The sequence below is a fragment of the Solanum lycopersicum genome, chromosome 1, assembly GCF_036512215.1.
Source record: "Solanum lycopersicum chromosome 1, SLM_r2.1".
NCBI classification, from domain to species: domain Eukaryota; kingdom Viridiplantae; phylum Streptophyta; class Magnoliopsida; order Solanales; family Solanaceae; genus Solanum; species Solanum lycopersicum.
Window position 1 is genome coordinate 89,592,684 of NC_090800.1, and position 14,187 is coordinate 89,606,870.

At 30.0% G+C, this 14,187-nt stretch overlaps 2 protein-coding genes across 2 annotated transcripts; both read right to left on the bottom strand.

Annotated features, from left to right (window-relative positions):
- Positions 1 to 1,459: 1,459 nt before the first annotated feature.
- LOC101267279 (phospho-2-dehydro-3-deoxyheptonate aldolase 2, chloroplastic-like) lies at positions 1,460 to 4,690 on the bottom strand. Its single transcript, XM_069295217.1, has 5 exons — positions 4,196 to 4,690; positions 3,650 to 3,927; positions 3,240 to 3,516; positions 2,630 to 2,875; positions 1,460 to 2,301 (listed from the first exon to the last, which is right to left on the bottom strand). Exons 1-5 carry the CDS (start codon positions 4,484 to 4,486, stop codon positions 2,023 to 2,025), a joined length of 1,371 nt encoding a protein of 456 aa, XP_069151318.1. The 5' UTR covers positions 4,487 to 4,690; the 3' UTR covers positions 1,460 to 2,022.
- Positions 4,691 to 5,129: 439 nt separating this feature from the next.
- On the bottom strand, positions 5,130 to 8,070 carry ABCG67 (ABC transporter G family member 67). The gene is made up of 8 exons (XM_069289564.1): positions 7,561 to 8,070; positions 7,389 to 7,468; positions 6,816 to 7,274; positions 6,651 to 6,737; positions 6,423 to 6,548; positions 6,066 to 6,257; positions 5,875 to 5,961; positions 5,130 to 5,796 (listed from the first exon to the last, which is right to left on the bottom strand). The coding sequence occupies exons 1-8, from the start codon at positions 7,745 to 7,747 to the stop codon at positions 5,173 to 5,175; spliced, it is 1,842 nt and encodes a 613-aa protein (XP_069145665.1). The 5' UTR covers positions 7,748 to 8,070; the 3' UTR covers positions 5,130 to 5,172.
- Between the last annotated feature and the right edge of the window lie 6,117 nt (positions 8,071 to 14,187).

The window sequence follows — 14,187 nt, forward strand, 5'->3', positions numbered from 1 at the left end:
TAGAAGTGGTAAATAATCATGTGGCTAAGAATATTAATATTTATCAAAACTGACTCCGTGAATAACATGGATAAGACAGAAAAATGATTGAATACCAACTGAATTATGACTTTCGAAGAAATAATTATTGAGAAACATAATTCTTTCACGAATAATAAATTGGAAAAATTTCCTTTAGGTGCCTAACAAATAAATGAAGATGGTTAGGTTTATTTTGTAATCGCCTCGTGATCTTTGCATGATACATTATGTTGTCTTATTCGTTTTATATTTTGTTAGTTTGACGTTATTTTATTTTCATATTTTTACTTTATTATTATATTTTTTGAGCTAATAATCTATTAGAAGTATGTCTATTCGATACGAATAGAATAAGATCTATATAAATATTATTTTTTTTAAACTTTATTTATGGAATCATACTGAATATGTTATTGTATGAAATGAATTGTTGGTATCGATATAATTAATAAGACATAATGTAAAAATTAACGATTATAAACCTTCAACGATGATAAATTAGATCATCATAAAAGAAAAGAGATGCTTAAAATGCGTATTCTTAATATGATTTGATCGATTGACCTACATCATAAAAATAGGCATAAAACTAATGAAAGAAAATCTCTATAATCTCTGAACAGGACTCTTTTAATAACAACTATATATCACACATGTTTCTGTTTTATTTGTGAAAAGTAAAAATATATTATTTATAGAAGTTCAAAAATCTTCATCCAAGAAAAGGAAATATATAATTAAGTTATTTTCGACCAAATAATTTTTTTTCAACAACAAACTATTTTTCCTTAAAAAAAACACAATTATTATATAAAATCAGAATAAGAAAGGAAATTCAAACAAATTCTTGAGGTGCCTAACTTATAATTAATTAATTTTTTTTCTTTGTCAATTGTCATTCTGTGGGTGTATGGCACCTTATCCTAATGATACGATTCGAACACATGACCTATAGTGCCATTTCAAAGAAATATTAATATTTAAATCTTTTAAAAAAAAATTCTAACAGAAACGATTTCATATAAATGAAAATTTGAGATTTCTGATAAAACTATATATGAGTACTTAGCACTCCAATTATCAGTAATATTTGATTCGAATGATCACTTTAGCATATCAATAATTCTGAAGGCCACCAGTGTTATGTCATCTACCAACTATATATCCTCTAGAAAGCTATATTAAATTTTAATATTGTTGAATTCATTATTAGCTTTTGGATGGAAAAGGACTTGTTTCAATCATGATTTTAAGTCTCCCTTGCTTGTCCTTTTCATTTATTTATCACCATAATAATATAATTAGATTCCTAAGATAATGTTTTAATTAATTAGTATTTACCATAAGACGTCGGTCAGAGAGTGACTTGGTTAGTATAAACGAATCATTTAGAAGTAGCATTATCATGCATATATAGAGTTAACAACTTTATAGTACATTATTATATGAGCAAAATAATACGTTTGATAATAACGTGATAACAGCTCCAGTTGTATAATTTAAGTTAATAATATTTGGTTCAAATGTAACAAAAACATTAAAGGAAGGTAGGCCTACTTAGTACTAATCCAAGAATTTTTATTTTCCATTTGGTGACAAAATTGGTATCATTGAACTTAGCCGCGCTTTGCGCGATAAAAAATTATTCGTTAAATTTACTAAATAATTAATTTTTTGAATAGTTGATTATTAAATATATTTCTAAAGATTCTTTATAGTCTTTAATCTAAATATATCAAATTTTAAGTCTTAATTAAGTTTGAGATGGGTTTGATTCTTGGTTTGATTTTGGAGTTTGACGGGATTGTTATTTTGGGAAAGGAAGAAGAAGATGGGTTTCTGTAACGGTGCAGGCTTTGGGGCTTGAAGGCACGAATTGGGGAGGGCTGAGCCACCCCTGTTGCCGCCGGCGGTGGCTGCTGTCAGAGCCATTTTTGGGTTGGGATTAGGGAATACAAAGAGAATTCAATTATCTCCAGATACAGAGACAAACTGCAAACACTAGTGAAAGGGGAGTAAGATCGGTTTTCTAAAACCCAAACTTAGGACCCAGTCTTCTTTTCCTGAGGCGCTCCGCAATAATAAAGGCAAGTTAAGTGCTTGAGAAGCATTGAGTCTTGGGTCACAATGTGTATGATAGCGCGAGCTCAGATCATTGTAAGTAATTGTCTGAGAACCTCCAACACACTCCGTTACATTCTGACCTGTCATCTCCAGATGCACACCACCAGGATAGCTACCTTCTTGATCGTGTACATCAAAGAATGCTCGAACCTCAGCCTACACAGATATATGCAATCAACACATAAGCGAAAAAATATTCACTAGGATAGTCTAGTTGGTAGGAATATAGAGCATAAGCTCACAATATTTGCTGTATTAGTAAAGGGTTTATTAGATCTTATCATCAACTACTTTCTTGCCGTATATTTACTTAGATCTTCTGCTATAGTTTCTTGAATACTTCAAGAGTTGAGATATACTTCCCTTGTATTGCCAAGGTAAGTGGATAAATCTTTGTGAAAAAATACAGCATAGCGTACATACCACGAGAGCATAAAGCAAGTTCTTGTACAGGTATATAAAATAAGTAGAATAGCATCAATACCCGAATAGAGTCGAATGAACGTGTTTTGAGTCCACAAGGGGCTTTAGTAGTATTTCCATGCATAGGATCACTGACCCAAGTGACAATTTGACCAGCTCCACGAATAGCCCTGATCAGATGGGGAAGCTTTACTCTCATGTTATCAGCTCCCATCCTGGCGATTACTGTAATCCTTCCTGGTCTATTTTGAGGGTTAAGAATGTCAATAAGCTTGACTAGTTCATTTGGATCCATTTTATGACTCACCTACAAATGTGGAAACAAAGTTAGCTTATATAGCATGTATCTCCATCAATCAGTCAACCAACTTTGTTTTCTCTTTTTGCTAACTGGTATTCAAACATTTTAGACTATGTACCCACTGATAACAGGCTAAATGTTGAATCTCAGCATGTGAATGGTCAAAGAATAGACGAAGGTCCATGCACGGTTCAGAAACCACTTCGAATTTATAATCTCCAACTTTCCCTTCATCTCCACGGTCAAATGCAGTCTATGGTTTATTTGTTCCATCTTACAAGATATTCATCAGACCCTTCATGATTGGCATATCTTACCACTCTCCTTTCTTCAAAGAAAATAGAAGTGCAGTAAAGGTAGTGCACTGTACCTTGATTCCAAGTGGATTGGCAATTCCTCTCAGAAACTCAACATGAGCACCATCCAATTGCCTTGTTCGTTCCCCAACCCAAATCATATGAGCGGAGCAGTCATAATAAAGGCCAGAAGTTGAATCCTCTCTAGTAAGTGCTTGTTCATAAGGCAAGAGAAGGCACTCATGTGATGTCCAGAAGTCTGTTGTAGTCATGATTGGGTGGTCAACTGTAAGCCCAGCAGCAGTCATGAAGCCCATGGTTTCGTCAACTCGGTGAGCCAGTTCACGGTACCTTCAGGAAACGGATTACTCACAAAATTTTTAGTCATGGAAGTTATAATAAAAGGACATTCAGGCGACAAAACCAATAAAAGACAAACATTTTCTTTTGATAAGTAACAAATAAAGCATAGCAGAAGACATACCTGTCACCTTGCTCGCTGCGATCAGTAAAGTCAAGATTCCACTCGTTAACCCTCTGCATGGCAGCATAACCTCCAGTAGCAAATGCCCTGAGGAGGTTCAATGTAGCTACAGACTGAGTATAGGCCCTAATCATCCTATGGGGGTCAGGAATTCTTGATATCTCATCAAAAGTATCGCCATTCACATTGTCTCCCCTGTAACTTGGCAGCTTCACGCCATCCTTCTCTTCAAATGGATCAGATCTTGGCTTTGCAAATTGACCTGCCATTCTACCCACCTAACCAGTAAAGTACAAGAATAAATAACCAAATCTTGGACCTCATCTATAGAATCAATCAACGATCAAAAGTAGGACTATCTTTGTTACAGCCAAAAAACCGCTAAAATGAATGCATTACACCCTAGTTCTAAATTTCGAGATTCAGTTGCTTATTTTGTCTGCTTGATATGCATGCAAGATTTTGGATAATTAGTCAAACAAGAAAATGTCTTAATTATAACTGGAACGAAGACCTAAGCAGTAAGACTAAAGTAAAGTTCAATCAAGTATCAGGGTATTCAGGGAGCTGAGAAGCCGGCTTCGATTTCCAGCTTTCGAGACTCCATTTTCCTTCTGGGTTTTGAGCAGTTTTTGCTGTTGTTGAGGGTGGAGATTGAACGGCTGAGATGGGTTTGATTCTTGGTTTGATTTTGGAGTTTGACGGGATTGTTATTTTGGGAAAGGAAGAGAAGAAGATGGGTTTCTGTAACGGTGCAGGCTTTGGGGCTTGAAGGCACGAATTGGGGAGGGCTGAGCCACCCCTGTTGCCGCCGGCGGTGGCTGCTGTCAGAGCCATTTCTGTGTGTGTTTGGCTTGGGATTAGGGAATACAAAGAGAATTCAATTATCTCCAGATACAGAGACACCTGAATTTGTTTAGAACTAAACAGTTGTTATTTGAAGATGTTCAATTATGTATTTTTTATCTATATTATATCAAAACTCGATTAATTTATATTAATATATAATAAATTTATTTTTGCATCGTATACATCACTTTCTCATATATCTTTTTTTTCTAATACAAAACACAACCAATTCGAATTCATACATCGAAAAGTTCATCTCTAAATATGGAGTTCTCGATATTTCTTTTCATACCTTAAGTTAGAAATCGATAAGCAAGCATATTTACTATCACTTTATCTTATTTGTTCGTTCATGTCTTATTAATCCTTTTGGTAATCTATAGTCCTTTTCTCCATTGCAATAATTAACTGAATATAAAATCTAATAATTAAAAATATCTTGACACATATAAAAGCTTTACTGAAATCCTGCAAGTCTGAATGCGTAGTGAAACATGACATTTAAATTTTTAACGCAATATATATATTAAATAAAAACAAAATAATAAAGTTAAAGTTAATTTTTTTGAACTTTCCTTCGTCATCTCACTCTCAATTCTCTAACAAATGACCATAATAAGTGATGAACGACTTATAAAGTTGAAAATCATTAATTATATATAAACTGCAATTGATTAACTAACGGATGTGGATGTTTTCCTTGCGTGTACAAATATTTCATTGGTTTTGACAATCAAGAAGAATACCATACGGTGCAAAATCAATATAACTACCAAAATAGCAAGATCTACCCATTTTGAGTAGCCCATTTCTACTTGCCATTTCTCTCTCAATACATCTTCTCCGCTCATAGTAACGTTGATTCCATTGACATTGTCCGTGAAAAATAATCCTTCAAATTCATTCTTAAACATGCCTTGGTAAGCATACCTGTGAAAAGAAATGTAGTATAGCGGGTACTTCCAAATAATTTTAGGTAACTCGTTAGGTATTTGGAAAAAACCGCCACTTAATATCATCAATCCTTGTATTCCTGCACCAACTACAATGCCCATGAGGAAATTAGGGACAATAGCTGCAACGTTAGTCATTAGGCTCTCGACTATCATCATACTAATGAAGAGAACAAGAGCAAAGTAGATGAAACGCTCGAATCCCGGTTGAAATCCAGTGAGGAAATAGGCAATGGAACCTGGAACTAGTGAAATCAATAACAAGTAGGGCATGGAGGAAACAGTGTTGCCAATCACAAAAGCGGAAGAACCATAGTGTCCGTTCAAGTTTTCTCTTTGAAATACCTGTTTTAATCAGTTGTGACGAATGATTAAACAGAGAAATTAGTTGGTTGTGATGATGAAATTAATGAAGATATATACCTTCATGTCCTCCACAAATGAAGGAAATCCACCAACTGTCATGAATGTCATGAATGAAACAACGAAAGCCACCATTAGACCTCTTTCCTGGAAAATTGTTCTTGTCAATGATCATATATATAGTATGTTTGTTTAGTAGTACTACTAATTTATATTTTTTTTTACTGATTTCTTATATCTGTTGTTTATACCTCGATTGAACGATAACTTAAGTCAACGTTATAGTAGATGGTGCCAAGACCTAAAGCAAGGATGACATATGACACAAATCGCATCCAGTAGTAGCCAAGATCACGAAACATGTTCAGAGATGATCTCCTTGTCAAAACAAGGCTTTGTGTAAAGAAGTTAGCATGACTTCTTTTTTCTAACATTTCACCTCCCTGTAGAATACACAATGGTGTTAGAGTGATTCCTTCTCCGTCACGTATGTGCGTACATACATAGCGGATACTAGTTACAAGTTCACTAACATCTAAAATATTTGTCCGTGAACTCAGTTATATGAATTCATAAATTTCAACTCCTGTTTGGGACTTTTTGCTTACCTGTTGACATATTTCTGCAACCTGATTCTGAACTTCATGGTATTCGTCGGACGATTCATATGAATTTATGAGAAAATCTACCACTTCTTCTGTTGGCTTTCTTCCAGCTAAACCATGTTCGATATCCTATTAACAGGGCAACATTAATAAATTTTAGTAGAAAGGCAAACATTATTAACCCCTCCATGAATTATTGAAAAGAAAAGTAGGGATACAGTATTTATTTACCTCGTCAAAATCCTTGTTTATTGTTTTAAGAAAATGATCAGACGGATTTTGAAGAAGTGGGCAAGGGAAACCATTTGTCCTGAAAAACTACAATACCAAAAACAAGTGTAGAATTCTTTTCACATATTGTTTAAAAATATGACCATAAACTGTATAAATTTATACCTCAATTGCTGCACTAGAAGGTCCGAAATATACGGTTCTTCCTGAAGACAGAAGGCATAAACTGTGGAAAAGGTTGAAAACTTCAGCACTTGGCTGATGGATAGATGCAATTATGGTTCTTCCCTCTCTTTGACGTGAAATTCCACTCATCACGTAATAAGATGCAGCACTGTCGAGGCCGCTGGTTGGTTCATCAAGAAAAAGAAGTTTTGGCCGCGTTAGAATCTCCATGCAAACACTAAGTCTTCTCTTTTCTCCTCCACTAATTCCTTTATTACCAAATCCTCCAATTCTTGTGTTCATTGCATCTTGCAACCCCATCTCCTTAATAGTCTGCTCTGCTATTTGTTTTTTCTCTGATTTTGTCATGGAATCTGGTAGCTGTAGTTGCGCAGAGTAGTAAACAGCTTCTTTAACTGTTAGCGTTGCTATCAGAGTTTCATCTTGCGTCACATATGCCTGATTTTTCAGGATAAAGAAATTAAACCTATTTTGACTTTGACACAGAGTTTAAAGAATGCAGGAGGGCATTTGCAGTATGTAAAATTTAGATGAATAAGATTTTTAACTTACACAAGTTCCATAAGAAAGTTTTTGCTTGTGACCATTGATTAGAATATCCCCACTCTGTCTCGTGCTGAAATCCAGTCGCCCTGATTAATCATGAGTATATAAACATGATTTAATTCGCGAAGATAACTAAACATAAACATCATATTTTGGGAACACAGATATATATATATACCAGCTAACGCGTCGAGAAGTGTAGATTTTCCAGAGCCAGAAGGACCCATTACAGCCAATAGTTGAGTTGGGCGAGCATAGCCAGTGACACCTTCAATTATGTTTTTGCTTCCAGTAGAAACAGAGACACACAAATCATTCCATGTCAAGAAAACACCTTCATTCGATTCTTCATCCCACATCTCCATAGAAAAATATACCAAGTATATTGTAGCTAAAATAATCAAATTTTAGAGGAATAATTGCGGAAATGCGTATATAAATGAAGTTAAAAAAGAAGGAAACTAGTTTATATGGTTACTTATAAAGTAAAACGCTATGCATGCATGCTATCAATTTTCAGCCATTACCGAATAAATAGGAATTATTAAAAGTAGGTAGCTTCGTAACGGCCGCAGATGAAGGATTACTTCCTACCTAATTAATCTCATTAATATATTAGACAGTAGTCATGTCCCACAACTTTCCTTTTTTGTGTGGTCTTATATTAGTGTGCAAAACACTGTGCCACAACTTTCCTTTTTTGTGTGGTCTTATATTAGTGTGCAAAACACTGTGCCACAACTTTCTTTTTTTGTGTGCTCTTATTAGTGTGCAAAACACTGTGCCACTACTTTCTTTTTTTGTATGGTCTTATTAGTGTGCAAAACACACTTATTTTTCTTATTTTCTATCGCTATCAAATACTCCATTCGTTTCACAAAGAATAAACTGTTTTAACTTGATACAGAGTTTAAGAGTATAAAGAATATTTTTAAATTCTGTGATCTTAAATTAAAGTTATGTCAATTATACAAAAAAAAATTTTGATTTTATGGCCTTAAACAACTCATGTGGAAATTGAAAATTGAAATGTTACCCAAAAAAGAAAGAGGTCATTATTATTCACAGACTAAAAAAGAAATGAGTTCATTCTTTTTTAAACAGAATAAATATTTATTTTAAAGATTGATTGAATGTGGATTTACACTGAAAGTAAAGAAATTGTTTTCTAACAAAGATGAGTCTATACCTAAATGGGCTCAAACTTGATATTTAACAAAATTTGAATTAAAACCATTAATTAAGGATGAATGAGTACTTAGTACTCTTGCACAAGTTTTCTTTGGTTGCAGAACACTCTTTCATTTCCAACTTCTTACATTCTATATATTCTCTAGAAAGCTATATTAAATTTTAATATTGTTGAATTCATTATTAGCTTTTGGATGGAAAAGGACTTGTTTCAATCATGATTTTAAGTCTCCCTTGCTTGTCCTTTTCATTTATTTATCACCATACATAATAATATAATTAGATTTCTATGACAATGTTTTAATTAATTAGTATTTATCATAAGACGTCGGTCAGAGAGTGACTTGGTTAGTATAAACGAGTCATTTAGAAGTAGCATTATCATGCATATATAGAGTTAACAACTTTATAGTATATTATTATATGTGCAAAATAATACGTTTGATAATAACGTGATAACAGCTCCAGTTGTATAATTTAAGTTAATAATATTTGGTTCAAATGTAACAAAAACATTAAAGGAAGGTAGGGCCTACTTAGTACTAATCCAAGAATTTTTATTTTCCATTTTTGTATCATTTTCAATAGTTTTTTGTTAAGAAATTGCCAACATTATTCTCCAACTGCAACTTGCAACTCTCTTATCTCTTTTGCATATACAAATTCTTATTTTTCTTTTTCTTTTTCATTGGTGGTTGTTTCATTAATAGCTTTTAATTTACATTAAATATTGTCATGATTTTTTCTTTGAATGGAAGGATAATGATTTCCCTAAAATTTATGATATGTAACGCTGGCAATTTGATGCAATTAAATTGTTTTTTTATGATCACTTAAATTTACAGTTAGATTGTGAATAAATGGTCATGTACACTACTCCAGTAAGTAACATTAATTGACTCGTCATGTCAAAGTAAAATAACTTTTAGAACTACTAATAAACAGCTATCTTTGCCCATATAAATTTGATGAAAATGGGTCAATTGTAAAAGGGAAATGTGCATAAATTTGTAGTCTTGTGGCATTAAGATTGATGCCTAATTGGTGGGCTCTACCTCTGACTATTCGCGTAGTTCCAACATACATTTAAAACGAGTCACACGCCTCATAAATATAAATAAAAAATTAAGCTTTTATAGAAAAAAAAAAGAAACATTTTCTCCGTGCAATAATCGTTGTCCAATATATTACTTTTGAAATATCTAATAATATTTATCTAGTTTATGAAATCAATAAATTAAATCCCTCTTATCAATAATCATAAGATAACTTCGTCACCAAATTAAACAAACCCTAAGGGCTAGCTTATGCTTTATAAAAATTTAATCTTATCAATTTCAAATAAAAATAATTATATTTAAAGTTAATTGTGTACATTTTTAATTATACACATAAAATTGTTTATTTAAATTAAAGCTATTGAATTCACGAGAATTTGAAATTTAGAGAGTCAAACCGCACATTTAATGGTAGACCCCTTGAGCTCCATTATTGGTTGTTGGTTCATGTTTGTTGTTTTATACATCTAAAATCTTATATGTGGGCCTTTTTGATTAAACATTATACCATCCAAAAAAATTGATAGGACGCATTGTATCTACACATTTCATGCAGCTTTCTAGTGTTAATTCTCGTGTTTTAATTTGAAAAAGGAGACACGATAAATGCTAAAAGTAAAATGAAATATTTGGGGGAAATTCTTTTTTACCTTTACAATGTTTGGCACTAGTTTATTTACTCGTGACACTATTTCTAGTTTATCCTTTTTATATTATGAGATAAAAGATCAAAATATATTATTTTTTTTAAATTAACGTAATATATAAATTATTAAAATTGTGAGTTTTATATCTAAATTATTAAAGTATTAGTTTGAAAAACGCAACGCTCTCTTTTGTTATATACTCTCACTATTGAACTTAGCCGCGCTTTGCGCGATAAAAAATTATTCGTTAAATCTGCTAAATAATTAATTTTTTGAATAGTTGATTATTAAATATATTTCTAAAGATTCTTTATAGTCTTTAATCTAAATATATCAAATTTTAAGTCTTAATTAAGTTTATTATTAGTACTTAAATTTTATATATTTTGTAATTTGAAATCGCTTAAGAATTTTTGAAATTATAAAAAAAATCTTAAATTTATTCTCTTTATTTTAATAAGAAAAGTAAATTTAATGTAATAAGTTGAACTCTTTATGAAATTTAAATTTAATTTAATAATATAATAAGTTTAATGTACATATAGTTTTTTTCTAATATTTATTCTTTTCCTTCAAAAGTATTATACTTTCCTTTAGTAATGAATTTTTTTTTTCATCTTTCACTAAATCTTAGATTATGAAATGCTTGTAAATCATTTTCTATCTTGACTAATTTTACTACGATTATAATATACTGCCTATTATTTATATAAAAATAAATAGATTGAAAGATAAATAGTCTCAATTACGTAAATAACATAAAGTATTCAAATAAATTAAACCCAAATTATATATATGTATTAACTAAAATACAACTTAAAACTTACCTATATTTTAGTTACAATTTCTAAATTATTCTAAAAGGTAAACATAAATAAAAATTGTGAAATTTCCTAATCCTCAAAATTGATTTCATTATTCAAAATAAAATATATACAATGTTGAAACCATTAAAAAAACCTTAAAAGATAATAAACAAAACGATTCAAGTCTTCAAAGTTAAAATTAATATACCTGAAATTTCAATAATATTATTTAGTGTAGGTATAAATTATAATTAGTTAAATTAATCAAAGAATCCTTGTTGGAGTACCAAAGAAAATTAAAATAAATTAAAATTAAACAAATAAACAACATAATCTTTGTAGGAATACCAAAGAAAATTATCCTAGCCTCTAATTATTCAATTTGTACACACTCTTGATGTTCACTACACCATTTGAAGATTGATGGACATAAACATTAATGTAGGGTTCCTTTTCCTTGTGAGTTTACGAAAGTTAAACTTAATTATTGTCATATGTTCATCTTGTCTTCCATTATAAATAATAAAGATTATTTAAAAAAAATGCGCAAAATAATAAGTATACTAAAATCATCAATAATGAGGAAAAAAACAATTAAAACAAAAAAAATATTGTAAATAAAAGACATCAAACAAACTGAAATAAAAAGAGTAACATGAGTGAAATATTGTACTCATCAAAATTGAATTTGAAGTTCCAAAATTGTCATATACTCGTCTACTCGTCCACACTGTTAAGTGTTAACAATAGAAGTTAGTCAAAAAGAATATATATATATATATATATATATGTATATATAATTAGACATAATCAAAGTGATGTACCTTGGTAACTCAAATTAGATATTGTTCTCATTGAATTTGAATTTCCAAAATTGTCAAATGCTCATCTTATCTTCCACATTGTAAAAGTTAGTAACAAATAAACTATATATTATAAAATTAGAAATAACCAAAGTGATGTACTTTAGTATAAATATGATAAAGAAAGGGAAAATAAAATAAAAAATTCTTGCATTGGTGAAGATGACATGGTTTTAGTATTTATAGTAATCCATAACTATTGAATAAATAAATTAAAAGAGTAATGGAGTAATCAATACCTACAATTGTAACTTATATTGGTCATTAGTGTCTTAATTATAATTTAGTAATACTTTTAAGAAGGAATAGGGAAAGGTTTAAATATTTAAAGGGATAAATTGTAACTTATATATACCTAAAATAATAAAGGTATTAATGGAGGAATTTAAAGAGAAATAATGAACAGAGGATATTTATTTAATTTAACTAATATATCAAGATAAAATTAAGAAAAAAAAAGCTTCAAAAAAAGATAAAATATATAAATTCTAATGCTGGCCTATGAGGGGTGCCACATCAGCACTTTCATATCCAGATTTATATATATATATATAGATTATAGTGTGTGGAATACACTTCCTTTTTTATTTTTTTAAAAATCATCACATTTCATTCTACATGGATTAATAATTCCACCTTGATAATTTTTTTAATAAATTAGTTATATATATATAAATAAATAAAATTTAAATATAAAATTTACACTTTTAATAATTTAGATGTATTTTAAACGCTTTTATCCATTTTATGATTAATCTATTTTACCTTGGAAGTGTGGTCCAAATAGCTCTAAAAAATGCATCAATCAGTCATTTAAAGAAGAGGTAAGGGCGAGTAACAAAGGAAAAAAGGTAATTCAATCAAATATACAACACCACACAATGGACAAGTAATATTCGTATAAAAGTACTTCCTCCGTCCTATTTTGGTATGGTCCTATTTTGGTATAGAGTTCAAAAAAAAATAATAAAGACTTTGAAATATTTATTATTTTGTCCTTCAAAATAGTAACTTATTTTTTTTTTTTTCATAAATATATTAGAAAATTAATTGAAATTAATAAAAGTAAATGAAAAATTATACCTTTAAATACTTATCATATAAAAAATATAATATTTTTTTTTTACTAATAAAAAAAATGATGCCACAAAAAAAGAGACAGAGAAAATAATATTTTTATAGTGGATTAGTAAACATAAAAGTAGGGAGTTCTAATATGTTTGGTAGGAAAGGAAACATTAAAAAAGACGTTTTCTTTTTGGGTTGAATAAAAAGATGTTTTCAATGTTTGGTACTAATAAAAATATTAAGATAGAAAAGAAATTTCTCGAATGAAAAGCACCTTTTATTACTATTAATTTAAGTTAACATTTAGTAATAATTTTTTTTAAATATTATTTGAAAAAAAATTTGGGTGAAATTTGACCATCTATTTGGCCATAGTATTCGAGATATATATTTCACTTTATTTATAAAAATATGATTTATACCTATAAATTTTAAAAATTATCAAAATTGACTATAAGTTTATATTACAATTCAATTGAATTTTCGTTGCAGCAAATAACAAGTAGTGTACATGACACTAGAGCAATGTAATAGTTTGAAGTGAGTGCAACAAACATCAGTAGATAAAAGTACATGACTTTATTATTCTGAATTGATTGATAATTATTTTTGTCAACAACCATATCATCACTTTATAAGAATAAAAGTACACAATTAGTGATTGATAGTTTCTTAATCCAATGGATTTGAAATGCTTTAAAAGAATTCCACTAACCTAATTGATTTAAGTCATTAAGAGTACTACTTGACCTCTATGTGATGCAAAGATATGGATAAGGATTAATTATGATGTCTACTTAAATTAATACTAACTTTTATCATTCTCCTACTTGTTACCAAACATTTAATAAAAATGGAACTGACTTATCGTGTCATTTGCCTGCTTTTGAATTTGTTAATTAGCAGAGCATAATTCGCCCTAGCAATTATCCATTCTACCTCCGTTCATTTCAACTTATAATATAATTATATTTTTCTGATTAATTACTTAATCCCTAAATTATTTCACAATTTCTAAAATCAAATATTAATTAATATGAATATTATATCATTCCAATCATTAGTTTCAGAGTTAAAATTGTAGAAGTAAAAGTAAAAGAAAGAACCAATTAATCCGCCTGCGCCATTTTAATTATCATTTTGACTCCAAAAGAATATTCCATTACAACCAT

Coding starts and splice junctions, on each gene's coding strand:
- LOC101267279 (XM_069295217.1), bottom strand. CDS start 4,486: ATGGCTCTGACAGCAGCCACCGCCGGCGGCAACAGGGGTGGCTCAGCC. Junction 3,928..4,195: donor TCCCTGAATACCCTGATACT/TGATTGAACTTT, acceptor TTTACTGGTTAG/GTGGGTAGAATGGCAGGTCA. Junction 2,876..3,239: donor CCAATCCACTTGGAATCAAG/GTACAGTGCACT, acceptor CCACATTTGTAG/GTGAGTCATAAAATGGATCC.
- ABCG67 (XM_069289564.1), bottom strand. CDS start 7,747: ATGGAGATGTGGGATGAAGAATCGAATGAAGGTGTTTTCTTGACATGG. Junction 7,469..7,560: donor ACTTCTCGACGCGTTAGCTG/GTATATATATAT, acceptor ATGATTAATCAG/GGCGACTGGATTTCAGCACG. Junction 6,738..6,815: donor CTTCTAGTGCAGCAATTGAG/GTATAAATTTAT, acceptor TTGGTATTGTAG/TTTTTCAGGACAAATGGTTT.